The sequence below is a fragment of the Hoplias malabaricus genome, chromosome 17, assembly GCF_029633855.1.
Source record: "Hoplias malabaricus isolate fHopMal1 chromosome 17, fHopMal1.hap1, whole genome shotgun sequence".
NCBI lineage: Eukaryota > Metazoa > Chordata > Actinopteri > Characiformes > Erythrinidae > Hoplias > Hoplias malabaricus.
This window is the reverse complement of record NC_089816.1, coordinates 14,788,430-14,809,947: the sequence shown is the minus strand read 5'-3', so window position 1 is coordinate 14,809,947 and position 21,518 is coordinate 14,788,430. Positions and strand designations below refer to the sequence as shown.

Sequence of the window (21,518 nt, the reverse complement as noted above, 5' to 3'; positions counted from 1 at the left end):
TACAAGGAATTTTTTACAGTGTAGGTTTAAAGAAACAAAACTTATTTAAAAAATAAGGCCTTGGTTCAGCAGTGTATGAGGATTAATCCTCTCAGGGAATGTGTACATCTGAATGCTAAGAGCGCTATGCTAACGTAATGATAAATCTCTAGTCTAACAGTAGAGAAGTGTGTGTAAACAATAAAGCTGGAAAGCACGTCTTGTTTTGACTCATAGGTGTGCTCCAACTCTCTCAGACGAATACATCAGCCACAGAATTAAAACCACTTCCTTGTTTCACACTCACTGTCCATTTTATCAGCTCATAAACTACAGACTGCAATCCTCCTTTTGTCCTTCAATGGTCATGTTCCCCAAAGAGAAAGGTTGATTTGAGTGGTGCATCATTCTCAGGCCCTGGCCACACGTATTCTCTCTGTTTTTGAAAATAAACCTATCCAGACAAACACGAACACAGCTGCATTATTATGCCAGGCCAATAGGGGGCCATAGTACCTCTTTAAGGGAGACATCAAAACACCACAAAGCAAGACACAAGCATCACTCCTGACATGCTCCCTGTGTAGTGCACTACGCAATTCATAAATTGACTGAATGACTGATCTTAATACTGCATTATTTGCATTAAAATAGAAATAATCTGAAATTAGTGCTATTTGCATGTGTACCTTGTAACTTAATGACTTATGTAATTCATTATATAGGGAGGAGGGAGGAGCTATGTAGATTTCAGCCCGAGACAGGCGCGCTGTGTGACATCTGCGTTCCCTAAAAGATGCATTTTCCTCGTCCACACGAGAACACAGACTACGTCATTTTCAAAAATCTCCACATTGGAGAACATTTTCAAAAGTCTTTTCAGTGGATAGGACCTCAGCGCTGTAGTGACACTGATGTGTCACTGATTGGTGTGTAAGTGTGTGTAAGTGGACACAGCAGTGCCTCTGAAGTTTTTAAAGCCCTAAGTGTCACTGCTGAACTGAGGTTAGTTCACCAGACAAAACACATCCAGCCGACAGCGTCCTGTGTCACTGATGAAGGACTAGAGGACGACCAACACACACTGTGCAGCGACTCATGAGCTACTGTCTCTGACTTTACATCTACAAGGTTGACCAACGAGGGAGGAGTGGACAGAGAGTGGACACAGGGTTTAAAAACCTTAGCAACACAATAACACACCACCACAGCACTAAGAATGATCCACCACCTATATAAACCTGCTCTGTGGGGGGGTCCTGACCATTGCAAAAACAAGGTGAGAGGGGGCTAGCAAAGTATGCAGAGCAAATATGGGATACACTCTGTAATTGTAGAATGCAGAATTGGCTAAGCACTCTTTCTGTCTTTCTCTGCATGTGTGTGTACACACACACACACACACACACAGCTCTCAAACATGGATTTAAAGAACATTTAATCTTACCTTGATGCATCAAAGCTGTCGTACGATCCCACGGTGTAATGTCGAAACAGTTTCCGTCTTTCAGATCGGTCCGCCCTGGCGTCTGCACAAACAAAACAAGCACTTCATGTTTACTTAGATAGAGGTGAAATGATTTACAATCACTTAATATTCCAGAGCAGCAGCACACTGCAGAGGACAGGCACACGACTGAGGGCTCCTGAACATAGTCAAAATAGTTAATGTGTTGTGCAATAGCTACATGTCCCTCATCATTACAGCCATCACGACCACAACCATCATCACCACCTTCCTCATCATCTTCACCATCATCGTTACAGTCATGACCACCATAGTCATCCTCATCATCTTTATCCTCAACATCATCTTCATCACCTTCAACAGTACCCTCATCCTCATCTTCATCATTCCTGCAGTCATCACACATCACACCAGCATCATCTTCACCATCAGCAAAAGTCATCACGGTCATTCTTCTCTCTACTACTGTCTCGTACATCTTTCCCATCATCAGCACCATCTTTACCTTTATCACCCTCCTCATTCCCTTCCCTACTGTCGTCATCATCATCTTCAGTACGTGCTGCGAGGATCAACTAGCATTAGTTCAACCACAAGTAAACGAGACATAACGACTTAAAAACAAAGTACATCAAGTTAGGCCTTTGACAAAAAATAAAAAATAAAAACACCTTCTGCCTACAAACTGGTCAAACCGTGGACCGTATGTCACCATGTCCCAGCAGCTATTTCTGCTGAGAATTGACTCATACAGTGAAGACCTGATACTAAGTGCACTGACGGAAAAAACGCACAATAAATGCTCTTTGATCAGTGAGTAACTTCAGCATGATCAATGGAAGCACTGGGCTTCTGGCAGGAAAATAATGGCTGTCCTAGAGACCAACGCTTGGAAGGTCCATTTGAACCTCTTCTATAATAAAAATCACCACTCTGCTCCAGTGGTCAATGCACCATATTGACTGATTCACCGTCATTGGCTGACCACAGGCATGAGGAGGCTCTTTGAGGGGAAAACAAACATAAAGGCCAAAGAAGAGCCAGGGAACAGTTTTGAGGAAAGGCAGATAATATCCAAATGCTATGGAAGCAGAGATAATGCAGTAGAAGTAAAGCTAATGACATGGCCGGCGGTGGGGGGTTACAAAATAAAAAATACTTAAGGCACCTGGACAAGAATACACTGGACATCCTTGCAGGATAACCAGGGATAAACCATTGATTGGCTAAGCTTCAGTAAAGTGAGATATACCAGGTCATTTTGAGAGTGAGAGACTTAGAAACATTGACTGTTGATAATATATGAATGTGATATACACTCACTGACTCCAAATTTATATGGATACATCTTAATAAAACGGGAATGGTTGGTGATATTAACTTCCTGTTTGTGGCACATTAGTATATGGGAGGGGGGAAACTTTTCAAGATGGGATGGCCATTTTGAAGTCGGCCATTTTGGATCCAACTTTTGTTTCTTCAATGGGAAGAGGGTCATGTGACACATCAAACTTATTGGGAATTTCACAAGAAAAACAATGGTGTGCTTGGTTTTAATGTAACTTTTTGATATAACTATATTAATATTTTTATATAAGGTGTATCCATATAAATGGCCCACCCTGTAGAATATCACTGTTTAGTTGCTGAATTGAACATTTTAGATTTAATATTTGAACATGTTACATAGAAATCATGCACTAAAATACCATCATACACAAATCTAATATAACTTTAGATTTGTTTTATTTGTTAATGCATTTTAACTTATAATCTGTGTTCCAAGTTTAAATGTGGTATTCCTCTTTGATTAAAATGCATTGATTTATGTGATTAAATGTCATTCCATATTCAAAACCTTTATATTACAATACAGTTTTCCTCATTTGACTTGATGGACACGGTTAAATTAAGGTAAACAAGTGCATCATTTTAGTACAAACATCCTCTTTTTTTTTGACAGGAATTGCAGTAGGCAGCTTCTACACACACAATATTCCTTCATCTCATGGTGAGAAGGTGGACTTTAGTTCTGGGGGGGGGGGTGGTGTGTGTTGCGTTTGTGCTCTATCTGGCAGGTTGAGGTTTGAAACTGCACCGTGTGCATTGTTCGCTGCAGTTATGTTGATACATGATGATATCAGTTGTCAGGAGGCTGCGTGGGATTCAACACTTTCCCCCTCCATCCTACTCACTGCTTAGCTGTTAAAGTCACAGGCTCTCCATTACTTTGTTGTGCAGAAAACATTATGCCATGTGGATGATGCAGACCGCCAGCTGTCTTGTGCTCATACAGCCCTTCTCCTGCACTATGGCTTACCTCAGTGCTTGGCGAGGCCATGACGACAGTCAGCCTATTATTAATCCTGCGTTTATTTGTGTCTCTTTGTCACATCTGGTTAATAAACAATAATGGACGTAACCTACACTGATATTGAGCAATCAATTTAGGTTATTTATAAATAATAAGCAGCCTACACTGATACTGATGGATCTGCCATAAGTTTCCTTCACTAATAAACAAAAATATATATAACCCACATGGATAGTGGATTATCAGCTGTAAGGACATGCATCTAAACGCTTAAATAAGACATACACTGTAAAAAATTGCTGTGAATTTACAGCGAGTCTGCTACAGTATTTTACTGTAAATCACAGTATTTACGGTAAATTATTGTATTATTCAATTACAGTAATATGCTGTAAATTTGAAATACAGTAGTGTTCCTGTAAAAATACGGCAAATGCATGGGAACTGTGCTGCCAGAAATTTTTTACAGTGCAAGACATAAGAGTAGTAGATATAGTCCATTATCATACACTGTCATCAGCGATGGTTTTACAGAGTGCCCAAAGACTCTTCAACACTTATTGTAATACATAGGACCACGATTCTGAAAAATGTTCTTTAAATGATAATAAACAACACATTCCCAAGCATAGTGAACAACCATTTAAATGCGCACTCAAATGTTCCTTCAGTTATCACAGTTCTATATATAACCACTGCCTATACTAAACAACCCTTGAAGAGCCAAATGTTTAATGGTGGCATATACAAACCAAGCTGGTTACATACAGCACTGAGAAAAATGTAGAGACTATATACCCTTCATTTATCTCATTTCCAGTCAGTTAGCATTGTCTTCTCAAAGTGCTAGAGGATGGGAAAAAATACATGGATTTTTTTTTTGACCAAAAGCCCAAAAAATGAAAGCTTTAAGTGTTGTAGCTTTGGTAAATGATTTTAAACTTACTTTATCTTAACCTTGTCCTTTTATTGTGGAATCACTTATGTCTGATCTCTTCAGAGATCTCCCCTGGACAATTTAGATATTATTTTGAATCTGAATAAACAGCTTTTGCTAATTCACTGAACAACATAACAGACAAACAGATACTCGATTCAGAGTCACCACATGGGTAGGGACAGGGCACAGATAAACAAATTTTAGCAGCAAACTATTCATTTTGAGTACTTAGCAGATCTTTTTCTGTCATCTTTATTAAACAGCTAAGGCTACAACACTTATGCTAATGCTCTTAAGCTAACAGGCCAGATAAGTGCGTGCACACACACACACACACACACAAAAGTATGTCCTGTTCATGGTCAGTGTGTTGAAAAAACTGAAGGTTTCATTTAGCGATGATCGTTGTCAGATAGCAGAAGCTAGCAGTGGAAGCTAGTAGATGCTACACAGAATACGACACAGACTGCACATTTTTACTGGTTCTCTAAGATTAACAGCTGCTTCATGTGGGAAAATGTTAGAGATAAGAGTTCAGACAAGTACAACATGTATAATATCAGGCAAACCCTCATATCCACAGTGACTTATAACATAAACCATGCTACATACTCAGTCTTGCCCATTGACTTTTATTGGTACAGTATATTGCTCCTAACTAAGCATATTCATCACAAAAGCACCAGGAAGTGAGCTCATGTTAAACTTCCCCTTTAAATCTGAACAATAACCAACAATTTCTATCTTCTTAAGCAAGTTAGAGACCATTAAACTGTTGGCAGAAATGAGATAACACAATCTGGCAGCTGACAAAAGCACAAAGGTCTGCAGATTTAATGGCGAGGCTTCAACAAACTCTTAATCACACTCTAATCATGCTCTCTGAGCTCCTGAGGCGTGTGAGCTCTGCAACTTTGGGATGCCTGTGTGTACAATGCTCTATAATAATTAGGGCTGGTTATCCAAATTCAACACTTCTTCTGGATTCCTTTATTATATAGGAATATTGGAAAATGGCACCCCATTTAGTATTGAATTTCACTAGTTATGCAGTCAGTGAGCCAAATCAGACGCTTGTTCCAAAACCTAGATTACTGATTGGTTGTCAAGATAAAATTTACTATTCTATTATTGACTTAAGCACTACTTGATCATTTTGCACTGTTTATCTGGCTATTTCTGTTTTAAAGAGGGATTCCATTCTACTTTTATATAAATCAATCATTTCAGTGGAAAGAAAGTCATTCAGAGTGGGAAAAATACGGAGTCTGTATTGTTCACAGTGGTGCTGATAGAAACCAGACATCTCAAAAGTCTTTTGGTAGTCTCAGCTACAGTAATACTTTCTGATACTTTCAGTGCACAAACCTGGCCTCACTGTCAGAATTCTGCCAGTTGCATTCTGACTGGCTCTCTGTACATCTGCGTATATGCACTTCCGTGTATCATTTTGTACTGGCTCTTATTGGTCCAACGTGAATCAGGTCCTTCTACACGTCATGGCAAAATAACAGACTTGTGATTGGCCTATTTCCATGTCAGTCAAGTTTCTTTTCCTGCAGCAGTAGGTGGTTCTTGGCCATGATAAGTAGCGAAAGGCACCACACTCTCCCTAAAGAGACTGGCGATGTGAGACTTTTTTGTTTTGTTTGTTTTATGTAAAACCATATGGTCCATGGCAAGTTAATAGAGGCCTTTTAAAGGTTATGGATCTTACCATTAGCACCATTATAGTGCAACAACCAGCATTAGTGTTTAAGACACTGTGACCCCTGCTGCCTTTCACCACTACCAAGAAAATCAAAAATCATCCCTACAGTGAGCCACTTCACCTCAAACCACTCTGAATTACTTTTTTTTTTTTTGGTTTGCAACTTTACTAAAGTAATTTGAGTTTAAAAAAATGACAATAACTTAACACCATCAGAACAGAACCAAAAATAATACATTTATAAGAGAAAAAATCGTTCTTTCTCAGATTTTGAAGAGTATCTTCTAAATTCATTGTATAATATATATATATATATATATATAAACACACACGCACATAAAACAAGAGACAGAACTGAAGAAAAGAGACTTCTGCAAAGCACTCTGCATTCTGATACAGTCTCATAAGGCAAGGGCAAGTAGCCTAGGTGCTAATTTAAAACACGAGTGAATTTCTAACACACAGAACAGTGGCAGCAGGCTCATATGCATAAACTCAGACCACAGCACTGAGATGCTAAATACAGCCAAATAGAGAAAGCATACTCCAGTTCTCTGCTAAAATTCTAAAACTACACATTTCACAGTCAAAGCTACCAAAGAGCATCTACAGTACCTCCAAAATGAACCTTCTTCCGGGATCTTGGAGTTTCATCCATCTGGCTCCCTGTTGCCTTCGAGCCCAGAGCCAATCGCCACAAAACGCTAAGAAAGAGAGGAGTAAGCACTACTCTCTCTCTATCTCTCTCTGTTTCTCTCCCCCTCCGGCCCTGACGCCCCAAACTAGCTCCACATAGCCCCAAACTTTTCTCTCCCCTCACTCCCTAAACCAGGTGAAAACTCACCGCCCGCATCATGGAGGGAGAGAGGAGAAGTGTAACATTCAGAGGCTTTAATGTAAGCTCTGTTCTCACGGCTGAACGGAAGAGGAGAGAGAAAGGAATATATGTGACCGTGTGTGTGAGAGCGAAAGAGAGAGTGAGAGAGAGAGAGAGAGTGAAAAAAGATGGTACAAAAAGGGAAAAAAAAATTCTTGCGAAGGCCCACTCCTTAGCAACAGGGTTGTACAGTGTAGAGCATGTTTCCATGGAAATGTATCAATCAGGAATGTGCATGAGTGTTGCTCTGAAAGGTTCAAGAGACATCGGCACAATCCTCATGCTATTCTAAACCCAGCAGCAGCAGCCAGCACCGTGGTAGAACGTTTATCCAAATCAGCTTTCTAATGCTGCATCACCTCGCTTTGCTGCATGCAATGACCTTAATTCGCTGGACTGTGTGTACTGAGGCAGTTTTACCTGTTAGGGTTTAACAACTGATGATATCACGATAGCTGCAAAGCCATGTCAGCACACAAGACAAATCTATACACAGTGTGTATGTGTATGGGGGGGGGGGGGGGGGGGGGGGTCGGGGGGGGGAGGGTTTGCAGCATGCAAATTAATAAAATACCTAATGTATCATTCATTCATTGTCTGTAACCCTTATCCAGTTCAGGGTCCCGGTGGGTCCAGAGCCTCCCTGGAATCATTGGGCGCAAGGCGGGAATGCACCCTGGAGGGGGCGCCTCTCCTTCACAGGGCAACGCAGACACACACACACACACATTCACACCTACGGACACTTTTGAGTCGCCAATCCACCTACTAACGTGTGTTTTTGGACTGTGGGAGGAAACCTGAGCACCCGGAGGAAACCCACACAGACACAGGGAGAACACACCACACTCCTCACAGACAGTCACCCGGAGGAAGCCCACGCGGACACAGGGAGAACATACCACACTCCTCACAGACAGTCACCCGGAGGAAACCCACGTGGACACAGGGAGAACACACCACACTCCTCACAGTCACCAGGAGGAAACCCACGCAGACACGGGGAGAACACACCACACTCCTCACCGACAGTCACCCGGAGGAAACCCACACAGACAGAGGGAGAACACACCACACTCCTCACAGACAGTCAACCGGAGGAAACCCACGCAGACACAGGGAGAACACACCACACTCCTCACAGACAGTCACCCGGTGCAGGAATTGAACCCACAACCTCCAGACCCCTGGAGCTGTGTGACTGCGACACTACCTGCTGCGCTACCATGCCGCCCTTAAACAGGAACTATTAGGCTCAATTATTTTCCACTTAATGTTAATTACTGCAAAAAAAATAAAATGGCCGCTCTAGAATTGTTAAAACTGCTCACTGATAAATTGCTATTTGATACAAAATTAATAAACTCTTCAGGCAGATGGCAGCACCCTTCATCTCTGTTGATCAGGGGTCGCCACAGCGGGTAAATCTGTGTTATGTTAGAAGGCCTTCCAGACAGAGGCCTACCATTAATTCAGCACCCCTAGTGGCTGGGATGCTCACATACAAATTACAGGGTAGTTTCATATTTTCACACAGAGAGTCCACCTACCAGCTTATGTTTTAGAATTGCTAGAGGAAACTGGAGCACCTGGAAGAGGCCCATGCAGACAAAGGGAGAACACACTAACCCCAAGAATCTCTGCAGCACCATGTGGCTCTTCTGCTAGCAACCCCTATGAGAATTCAATCTTCAAACTCGCCGTTTTCATCTGATTTTATTAAATGTTGTTTTTTGTACATAGTCGCAGTCCAAATATTTATACTTTACTACGTCATTTGAACACAGCAGCTGTCCTTCACACTGTGTGAACAAAGTCATTTTACACCGACTAGCTTTTAAAGTTAATAGGTATTTTTCTTCTCCCATAAAGTTACTATTTTGGAGATACATGTTATTTTCAAAATGGACGTCTGTTATTGTGTCTTTTAAAGTGGAACTGCATGTTTGAGAAGAAAAATGATTGCGGTTTTCAATGTAACTTCTCTGTAAGTTGTTTATTCACTGTTTGAATTACCACAGAAACTCATTTGTAACTGTTTAGTTTACTAGCACTTATGCTAATGCAGTTAGACGTCTCCCGAATTTGGAGATATTTCCAACTTAAGTGATCAATATTACACACCTAAAAGCAGGAATAGAGCAATATCCTCATCTTCGTTCATGCTTTTGAATGTTTGTAATTCTCTCCATTACCTAAATGACAAACAGATGCCTTTTCTGTGCCATGAGCACACTGTAAAAATAGCTGTAAATTTACAGCAAGTCTGCTACAGTATTTTACTGTAAATCACAGTATTTACAGTAAATTATTGTATTATTCAATTACAGTAATATGCTGTAAATTTGAAATACAGTAGTGTTCCTGTAAAAATACAGTAAATGCCTGGGAACGCTGCTGCCAGTATTTTACTGTAAAATTTACAAGAAATTTTTTACAATGTAGAGAGAGAGAGAGAGAGAGAGAGAGAGAGAGAGAGAGATGGAGAAACCTTATCCACAGATTTGAATACATGGATAAGGAGCAAATACATGCTAGCTCCCAAAACACCTGAACATTTCTCACCCTTCACACGCTCTGCTCTCCTGCAGCCACAGCATCAACAGGCCACAGGCCTCGCAGGAGTTTGCAGCTAAACATAGCACACTTTCACCTCACATCAGCAGTAAAAACAGTGGCATTTTGTCAAATGTCCAGTGAAGGGGGCATACAGTCACACACAACAGTCTGGAGACTTCTGGTCAAACAACGTGTCCTGTTTCCTGTCCACAAGGAACAAAGATAAATAAAGCTGCCCTCAATATATGTGCCACCTGCCAATTCTTCACAATTCCAGTGCATTGCTGAGGTAAGTGTACTGTAAAGAAAGGGTCCGCAATGTAATTAATGTGGAGCACTGAGCAGCACCCATTGCGGAGTACTTTGTTAACTGTGAGACAGTGAGGGAGTGAATGACTTAGTGAGGGAACGAATAGGTTAAAAGCCAGTTCCATGTGCCATAACCATCCAGATGATGCCTCAGAACTCCAAGGCCAGAAGTCCTAGGGTACACAATTGGCCTCTCTCACTCTTTGTGGGTACGATGGCCTCTTCTCCCCCCATCAGTGCCCACAGTGCTAACTACCATGGATGTCTATCAGCTGATTTGACAAATCTGGACAGTTTCCATTCCCCTCCAACATGCTAACCATGGAAAAGCAGTGTTGTTGCATCAGTTCCAAAAGAAGCACTGGCCTGAAGTGCCTTCATCCTCTTGAGGCTGTGGGCAATGTCGAATTGGGGACTACTTATGATTCAGGAGGAATTCACAATGGCCCCCCTTGTTCAGCAGTCCCTAAATGCAAGTGAGTTTGTGAATACAACATCTTCTGTGGGGCAGTTCCTAACTGTGAATGAGTGAGTGGGTTACAAGCCAATAGCTTTGCATTTAAGAACCCAGTAGTTTTTGCATTTCTTTTTTAATGCTTTAAAAATGTGCAGGTGTGTGCTCTCTGTGAAAGAAGCATGGTGCGTCCTACATAAAAAACATATTGCAAACCTTTGCCGGTGCTGGGCGATATAAGCGCAAATCAATATCATGATAAATTGTACATTACCATTGTACATGGTATCTGTACATTCCATGTGGCAGATAACATTCATTCATTCATTATCTGTAACTCTTATCCAGTTCAGTGTTGCGGTGGGTCCAGAGCCTACTTGGAATCATTGGGCGCAAGGCAGGAATACACCCTGGAGGGGGCGCCATTCCTTCACAGGGTAACACAGACAAACACACACACACAAACACACAAACACACAAACACACACACACACACACACACACACACACACACAAACACACACACTCACACCTACGGACACTTTTGAGTCGCCAATCCACCTACCAACGTGTGTTTTTGGATTGTGGGAGAAAACTGAAGCACCCGGAGGAAACCCACACAGACACAGGGAGAACACACCACACTCCTCACAGTCAGTCACCCGGAGGAAACCCATGCAGACTCAGGGAGAACACACCACACTCCTCACAGACAGTCACCTGGAGGAAACCCACACAGACACAGGGGGAACACCCCACACTCCTCACAGACAGTCACCCGGAGGAAACCCACACAGACACGGGGAGAACACCCCATACTCCTCACAGACAGTCACCCGAAGGAAACCCACGCAGACAAACAGAGAACACACCACACTCCTCACAGACAGTCACCCGGAGGACACCCACGCAGACACAGAGAGAACACACCACACTCCTCACAGACAGTCAACCGGAGGAAACCCACGCAGACACGGGGAGAACACACCACACTCCTCACAAACAGTCACCCGGAGGACACCCACGCAGACACGGGGAGAACACACCACACTCCTCACAGACAGTCACCCGGAGGAAACCCACGCAGACACAGAGAGAACACACCACATTCCTCACAGACAGTCACTTGGAGGAAACCCACGCAGACACAGGGAGAACACACCACACTCCTCACAGACAGTCACCCGGAGGAAACCCACGCAGACACAGAGAGAACACACCACACTCCTCACAGACAGTCACTCGGAGGAAACCCACGCAGACACAGAGAGAACACACCACATTCCTCACAGACAGTCACTCGGAGGAAACCCACGCAGACACAGGGAGAACACACCACACTCCTCGCAGACAGTCACCCGGAGGAAACCCACGCAGACACAGAGAGAACACACCACACTCCTCACAGACAGTCACTCGGAGGAAACCCACGCAGACACAGGGAGAACACACCACACTCCTCACAGACAGTCACCCGGAGGAAACCTACGCAGACATGGGGAGAACACACCACACTCCTCACAGACAGTCACCCGGAGGAAACCCACACGGACACAGGGAGAACATACCACACTCCTCACAGACAGTCATCTGGAGCGGGAACAGAACCCACAACCTCCAGGTCCCTGGAGCTGTGTGACTGCGACACTACCTGCTGCATACTACCTACTACCTGACACTGTGACGCCCCTTGGCAGATAACATGACAGTACATAAACACACAGTGGGGACAAAACAGAATAAAGAAAAAAAAAATAAATAAATAAAGTTATATAATCGATATGAACTGTGATTTCGATTAATTTTCAATTAATTGCCCAGCCCTACTGTACAGTACATAATGTGTCAAATACTGACAAAGTACTTTCACGCTCACAATAAACACAAACAACAACTTCTAAAATGCACATTTAGCTTCATTTTCTGTTCATCTCAATACATTTTTTTGCCTGAACCAAACACTAACATTATATTTATATGACGAAAATCATATCAGCAGGGCCTTATAATGCCATAATGCCTGATTTGTGACTACAACCCGCCACAAATCTCAACAAAACACACATTCCTGTAATCCTCTGTGTATGCTTTATGCTAATGCATCACTTAAAACATTCAGATATATGAATCACACCAATCAGTCTATTCACAAGGAATGGCCAATGGGAGAAGGAGGCTTACGCTGGGCGAAGAACCAAAAGGCACATCCTCTAGAGCTCAGTGCCGTATGACTGGACAGTGGAAATGTTACAGTGTAGAAGCTGAGTCAACTGCCCCATCTCTCTGCTTGGTCATTGAGTCACCAGGGCCAAAAGCCCCTTGGCCAATCACAGCTGCTGTTTGCCACAACTCCCGATCTGTCCACGGCAAGCTGTCGAGAGCAGAGCTATTCAGCTCTACGACCTGCTACGAGCACAAACACACTGTTCCCACGCTGACCGACTGCACACAATGGTCTGCGAATCTCTGAAGGAGACAACCACCAATAAAAGAGATGCTTCAGTGCGTAGCTGAAAAAAGCAACAACAAAGCCACGGAAGACCACTTGCTTTTTTGCTCCTTATTATTTAACATGAGACCCACTGGACAAGGGCATAAACACTGACTATACACCTTGCATGTCCACTCACTGGTCTACAACTTATAAGAAGCGGTATTCAAACTGTGGGGCATGGAGGGGATTGCACGGTTGAGATGTAAGATTGTAAACAAATCATTTTTATATGAGATTGTCATTAAATAAATCTTTGTTTTAATACATTTTCAAACTGTGATTTTTTTAATTCTGTAAAAATCTCATTTAGTAATGCTTGTTTATTTTATTATTATTATTCATTCATTAATTTTCTATAAGCACTTATCCAGTCCAGAGTTGCAGTGGGTCTGGAGCCTACCTGGAATCACTGGGCGCAAGGCAGGAACACACCAGGTAGGGGCCACCAGTCCTTCACAGGGCGACACACACTCACACATTCACTCACACCTACGGACACTTTTGAGTCGCCAATCCACCAACCAATGAGTGTTTTTGGACTGTGGGAGGAAACCGAAGCACCCGGAGGAAACCCGCACAGACACAGAGAGAACACACCACACTCCTCACAGACAGTCACCCGGAGGAAACCCACGCAGACACAGGGAGAACACACCACACTCCTCACAAACAGTCACCCGAAGGAAACCTACGCAGACACATGGAGAACACACCACACTCCTCACAGACAGTCACCCGGAGGAAACCCACACAGACACAGGGAGAACACAGCACACTCTTCACAAACAGTCACCTGAAGGAAACCCACGCAGACACATGGAGAACACACCACACTCCTCACAGACAGTCACCCGGAGGAAACCCACACAGACACAGGGAGAACTCACCACACTCCTCACAGACAGTCACCCGGAGGAAACCCACGCAGACACAAAGAGAACACACCACACTCCTCACAGACAGTCACCCGGAGGAAACCCACGCAGACACAGAGAGAACACACCACACTCCTCACAGACAGTCACCCGGAGGAAACCCACGCAGACACAGAGAGAACACACCACACTCCTCACAGACAGTCACTCAGAGGAAACCCACACAGACACAGAGAGAACACACCACACTCCTCACAGACAGTCACCTGGAGGAAACCCATGCAGACACAAAGAGAACACACCACACTCCTCACAGACAGTCACCCGGAGGAAACCCACGCAGACACAGGGAGAGCCCACCACACTCCTCACAGACAGTCACCCGGAGGAAACCCACGCAGACACGGGGAGAACACACCACACTCCTCACAGACAGTCACCCGGAGGAAACCCACGCAGACACAGGGAGAGCCCACCACACTCCTCACAGACAGTCACCCGGAGGAAACCCACGCAGACACAGGGAGAACACACCACAGTCCTCACAGACAGTCACCCGGAGGAAACCCACGCAGACACAGGGAGAACACACCACACTCCTCACAGACAGTCACCACACCACACTCCTCACAGACAGTCACAAGGAGGAAACCCACGCAGACACAGGGAGAACACACCACACTCCTCACAGACAGTCACCACACCACACTCCTCACAGACAGTCACAAGGAGGAAACCCACGCAGACACAGGGAGAACACACCACACTCCTCACAGACAGTCACAAGGAGGAAACCCACGCAGACACAGGGAGAACACACCACACTCCTCACAGACAGTCACTTGGCGCGCGACTCGAACCCACAACCTCCAGGTCCCCGGAGCTGTGTAACTGCAACAACTACCTGCTGCACCACCGTGCTGAACATTTTTCAGGAGAACACAAGTCCATGCTATGTGTAATTGTTATAGAGAAACAACCCTGGATTATGACCATGACAAACCATGTAGATGCACAGTTGAGACAGATGGCCTCCTGTAGCTTCACGTCTGAGTGACCAATGCTTTAAATGGATTTCTTCCCAACAGCAATGTCCACACCAGACTGGGGCCAGATTTCAACTCCAATAACCTTTGGTCCCCACAACCCTGAGTGTACTGCACACTCGCACACACATACACACACACGCAAGCAGCTTGTAAATGCAGTGGCCGCAGTGATGTGGAAGGCATTCATTTGGCCCAAAATAACAACTCTCAGCGGAATGTTGCCCCTGGCCCCTTATGCCAATTTGCTCAGAAAACGCAGACTTCACACAACACACCAACACGAAAGCAAGCGCTCTTCTGCTCACAGTACAGAAGAGAAAGGACATCTCCATTTAGCCCAGTCACATTCAAGCAATTTATATTGTTTTATTCTCTGCAATTGATTATGGTGATGATGGCCTACTTTACACTTTAAATCTGTATAAAATATCTGTAGCCGACTACAATTTTTCAATCATAAATCGTTCATAAACTCCTAAGCTCATAAGCTATTACAGCATATCCAAAAAGACAGCAAGAAGCCCCTTTTAGACAGTAACAAGTCTAATCAACACTTCCCCTTTAACATCTAGGAGATTGTGTCTATAATTTGCAGGTTTCTAAAATGCAGGTGCATGACTGGTGCATTCATGTGAGAGGTGTTGGTGTACACATGTATGTGTCCTAGTTAGCGATAAACATGAACTGAATGAACAGCCTGCTGTGGCCTAAAGGCTCCTCATATATTGTGTGGGTTATCCAAGAAGCACCAGGGAAGCAGAGAGCAAGGGAAATGAAGAAAGAAAATAAGGTCAGAGATCTGGGGCCATCGATTTCTCAACTATGTACTGCAGGTCTGAGTAATGATGTACTGAGACATCTGGAGCATTTGTGTGTGTGTGTGTGTGGCATCAGTTTTGCAATATTTACACAAAGTGTTTAATATTAAGCCGTGTATTTAAATTGTTCACATGAAACATACTATAAACATTTGTTATGTTGTCGTGCCAAGACAGTCATTATTTACTTTTACAAGACTCACAAAATGTGACATTACAATCATTCATTCATTATCTGTAACTCTTATCCAGTTCAGGGTCGCGGTGGGTCCAGAGCCTACCTGGAATCATTGGGCACAAGGCGGGAATACACCCTGGAGGGGGCGCCAGTCCTACACAGGGCAACACACACACTCACACACACCTACGGACACTTTTTGAGTCACCAATCCACCTACCAACGTGTGCTTTTGGAGCGTGGAAGGAAACCGGAGCACCCGGAAGAAACCCACACAGACACAGGGAGAACACACCACACTCCTCACAGACATTAACCCAGAGGAAACCCACACAGACACAGGGAGAACACACCACACTCCCCACAGACAGTCACCCGGAGCAGGAATCGAACCCACAACCTCCAGGTCCCTGGAGCTGTGTGACTGGAACACTACCTGCTGCACCACCGTGCCGCCCACATCACAGTCATGGTAATTAAAAATTGGTGAACACAATTTGCATAGATTTAATGGACTGATGCTGTGAATGCTACAATGTAAATGTGCATCCGTTTTATATATATATATATATATATATATATATATATATATATATATATATATATATATTAAAAAATGAATATAAAATAATGCAATTAATATATGCTTCTCTGTGATATGAACCTTATGTTTATGTAGTTTGTGTATATGTGTGTGTGTGTGTGTGTGTGTGTGTGTGTGTTAACTTACAGGGTCGATCTTCATTGGGTTTGCTGGGGATCTCCTCCACACACTCGGCGGGGAACCACCCCACATTCCCTCGAGCACTGCCTTCCCAGAATCCTCCTTCACCAATACTGAGCACTGCATAGAAAAAACAAACAATCACACTCAGTTCATTTATCTCAGGAACTTCTCCAGCCTTCTTTAAAAAATGTCTTTACAAAGTTGATTAAAGAAGCATGGCGTCTAATGTTTGTTTCTTTAGTTGAGTGTTAGTTGTGGTAAGCAATGTCGGTAGATATCCTAAAAAGCTGGCATAGAGACTCTGTGCAGTAAAACACTCCTTATCACTTCACTGTGAACAGACACGGTTTAAACTGCGGAGAGGTGAAGTGCCAAGGTCACAGTCACCCAAGGTTCATTGATGCGCATGGAGAGTGAAGGCTAAAGCCTTGTCCTAGATGTTCTGATCCTTACACACTCACCCAAATCTCCAGCTTCCAACACAATTAATGTTAAGTACTGTTCACCTCACCTCATGCAAGGCAACGCAATGCAAGGCAAGTATATTTATGGAGCACCTTCCCTACAAAAGCAATTCAAAGTGCTTTACAGAAGAAACAGTTCAATTAAAAGCCAGAATAAAAATCATAAAAAAACAGGATGTAACCGACAGCCATTGATATCAACACTTAATCGTTTAAAAAAAAACATTCTCAAAAATAAAAGGACCCACAAACCTTTTACGGAAAACATTTCTGTAAAGCTGCATTGTGAGGTACATATCTGAAGGATTAAAGGTGCATTAGTTTCACAAGCTTACATTTCATGAGCCCAACTCTTTAGCAGGTGCCACTGTAAGGAGATGATTAACGCTATTCACCTCCTGTAACAGTGGCTTTAACATTGGGGCTGACTGGTGTATTCTTTTTGACTTTCAACGATTGTTGTATATCATCTATGGAAATGTTTTCTGCAGTTATAAACAGAAGTAGCAGTAGCTAAAGCTAATATTGTAAAGTTTTCTTTATTATCAGTGTAATTTACATTTATTTATAATAATCTGTGGGTGGCAAGGTGGCGCAGCAGGTAGTGTCTCAGTCACACAGGGTTTCAATTCCTGCTCCGGGTGACTGTCTGTGTGGAGTGCGTTGTGTTCTCCATGTGTCTGCATGGGTTTCTCCCGGGTGACTGTCTGCGAGGAGTGTGGTGTGTTCTCCCTGTGTCTGTGTGGGTTTCCTCCAGGTGACTGTCTGTGAGGAGTATGGTGTGTTCTCTCTGTGTCTGTGTGGGTTTCCTCCGGGTGACTGTCTGTGAGGAGTGTGGTGTGTTCTCCCTGTCTCTGCGTGGGTTTCCTCCGGGTGACTGTCTGTGAGGAGTGTGGTGTGTTCTCCCTGTGTCTGCGTGGGTTTCCTCCGGGTGCTCCGGTTTCCTCCCACAGTCCAAAAACACACGGTGGTAGGTGAATTGGTGACTCAAAAGTGTGTGTAGGTGTGAGTGTGTGAGTGAATGTTTGTGTGTCTGTGTTGCCCTGTGAAGGATTGGCACCCCCTCCAGGGTGTTTTCCCACCTTGCGCCCAATGATTCCAGGTAGGTTCTGGACCCACCGTGACCCTGAACTGGATAAGCGCTTACAGATAATGAACGAATGAATGAATAATAATCTGTATTTGTATTTAGGATTTGCATTGCCCTTTTATGCCCCTTTAATATAAAAAAATACTTCTAATCTGCGTTGGTGGAGGAACTGTCAAATTAATCACTCATTATCTGAAAAAGAACATGTGCTTTGGGAAAAGTGACACTCAAATCAGTGTTGTTTGTAATCACTGGTTGTCAATCCGGGTCCTGGGAGACCTCTGCATTGTTTAGAGTCTTCACAGAGCTCACGAGCCTGATGCATCTAATCAGTTCATCATGAAGCCTTCAATGAGCTAAACCAGTAAAGCTAGAAGCAAAAAAAAATACAGGATATAACCAACAGCCACTGATATCAACACTTAATCGATAAAAAAAAAACACATTTTCAAAAATAAAGGTCCTACACACATTTTACGCAAAACATCTCTGTAAAACTGCATTGTAAGGTACATATCTGAAGGATTAAAGCTGCATTAGTTTCACAAGTTTGATAATCTGTGTTTCTGCTGTTCACATACCTAGCCACTAGAGATTCAACACACACAACGTCCAGTGGCAAAGTAGCCAAACTACAACAACAAAAACAGGCATTCGGGTGTGGAATATCATTTTTCAAACAGGGGTTCTCGTGAACAGAATGCATGTGTGCTGATGTCATTGTTAAAACACTTTCAAATTACTTATTCACTGTGCTTATGTCTTTATCTTTATAAATGTATTACTACATAAATGGTGTTCTGTTGTATAAAACGCTACCAGTGGCATTATTCATTCATTCATTGTCGGTAAACACTTATCCAGTTGAGGTTTGCAGTGGGTCCGGAGCCTACCCAGTATCACTGGGTGGAAGGAGGGAACACGCCCCGGAGGGAGCGCCAGTCCCCCACAGGCGACACACACACATATGGACACTTTTGAATCACCAATCCAGCTACCAATGTGTGTTTGTGGACCGTGGGAGGAAACAGGAGCACCCGGGGGAAACCCACGCAGACACAGGGAGAACACACCACACTCCTTACAGACAGTCACCCGGAGGAAACCCACGCAGACACAGAGAGAACACACCACACTTCTCACAGACAGTCACCCGGAGGAAACCCACGCAGACACAGAGAGAACACACCACACTTCTCACAGACAGTCACCCGGAGGAAACCCACGCAGACACAGAGAGAACACACCACACTTCTCACAGACAGTCACCTGGAGCGGGACTCGAACCCACAACCTCCAGGACCCTGGAGCTGTGTACCTGCACCACTGTGCCACCCACCAATGGCATTATTGTTTGTAATAACGCAGAAAAATACATTGTTAAGATTGTTATGGAAATTATTAATCATGAATCTAAAACCATTTGTTAATGTTGTTGATAATACACATATACAATGTGTAAAAAAAATACATTCACTATTAGTGATTTTTTTTACCTGTTTGAAACCTTCAGTTATGCAATAACAGAGGTTTCAGCTTAATTTATAATAAACAAAATGTGTGGCTAATTTGGTATTTAATTTACCAACTTAAGACTTCCTAAGGTTTCCTTTAATTAAAAGTGTCATCATCAAATTAGTATAGAATTTCTTCAAACTTTAAAAGGTTCTATGCAGCTCTAACAAACACGGTGTTTAGGGACTGTACCTTTGACTCTGTCGTTTTTGTACAGAGCGATCTCGCCCTCTGCCTGTGGCTGGTAGGACTTCACCACCACATAATGTCTGCCAGGAACAGCACTGTACAGCTTACGTTTGGACCCTGGAGTTTCGGCACCGGAGAAGCCTTCCCGATTGGGACGCGGACTGTGGAAAAAAGAAAACAACAAAACAGCATCATTTCATTTGTTTCCCAGTAACCCATTAACAGTAATTATATATACAATAAATAAATAAAATAAATAAGTACAAAAAATAATAAAAAACTATAGGATGTCCCAATTTAAGAGTGAACTTAAGATTTAATTGCAATTTAATTCATATTCATTCATCGTTGTTCACTGTAGTTATTTCTGCCGTCATATTTATTACATTTTATTTTATTCTCATTTGTATTTCTGTAATTTATATGATTGTTATGTTTACTGGAGTGTTAATATACAAGTCTGTATCATGGATTTCATGTCAATAAATAAAGTTTGAGCTTTGACTTTTAGAGTTTGAATGCATGTCTTTTGAGGAAAACTAAGAGGATATTATCTGTTAGATGTTAAAGAGCTCCCTCTGCTGGACTGAATCCAGTCAACAAAATGCCTCCAATCTGCTCTGCTTTAGTACCATTCTTTAGTCCCCAGAGTGGTTCTGATACCAAAGGACCTTGACTAAATCAATTTTGGCCAACACCAAATAATTAGATTAGCTGATAAAAAGTCACCTCTTGAGAGCGCCACTGAGTCATTCTGGAACAACACGAGAAGCTAGCCACCACTACTCCAATCTTTTATTACTTTAATTGAAATAAATCCTTGTTGTATACCAATGCAACAGAAAAAGAGTGCCACTGAAGCTGGTAAGGACTGAAGGGACATGACCTGAATATGGAGAATCTGCAACTAAAAGAGTACAGGGACTAGCTGAGCTCAGCCACTGAACATAATGTCCTCTCTACCCTTTCTTGAAGTAGCAAGACTTGAGGCTATCTGTGCACATACAGCCCATTTTCTAACAAAACTCTTATATCTGGGATGAATCTGTGAAACCTTTCTTAGAGGTTATGGTACGTCTAAACCAGCGGCAGCATATATTTTATCAGTTCTCCTCAGACACAAAACCAATAATGGCTAATCAGGTCAATTATGCAAAATGGCCTCTTTTTCCACCCACAGTGTGCCCTGGCTCTTTATGAAAAGATGCCCCACCCCTTGCTGAGGGCCACTCCAGCCTATAGGAGCAGGTGAAATTGGGACGAAGCTCCTACACTTGCCCTCTATGTGACCTCTGCTTTAATAAAGCTCTGCTGGGAGGTAAGTCCAATGTCAAAGCCAAAGGCAGCAGGACACAGAGCCGCATGAGTTAGCTTCCCCAGATTAGCCTGGCTACATGTAACAACACCTGATCACTTCTCTCCAAACGAGCAAGAGACACTCATGCTTTGTGAATTTTTGATGATTATTACAAAAATTAAGGGTTTATAACTGATATTTAAATATTCTA

General features: G+C 43.1%; 1 protein-coding gene across 1 annotated transcript in view; it reads right to left on the bottom strand.

Annotated features, from left to right (window-relative positions):
- Nucleotides 1–21,518, bottom strand: part of shank2b (SH3 and multiple ankyrin repeat domains 2b) — a 168,749-nt gene that overhangs the window by 51,760 nt on the left and 95,471 nt on the right. The window contains exons 13-15 of the mRNA XM_066649888.1: nt 20,014–20,171; nt 16,756–16,869; nt 1,427–1,508 (exon numbers count right to left, since the gene is read on the bottom strand). Coding sequence (XP_066505985.1) covers nt 1,427–1,508; nt 16,756–16,869; nt 20,014–20,171 — 354 coding nt within the window. The remainder of the gene's footprint in view (nt 1–1,426; nt 1,509–16,755; nt 16,870–20,013; nt 20,172–21,518) is intronic.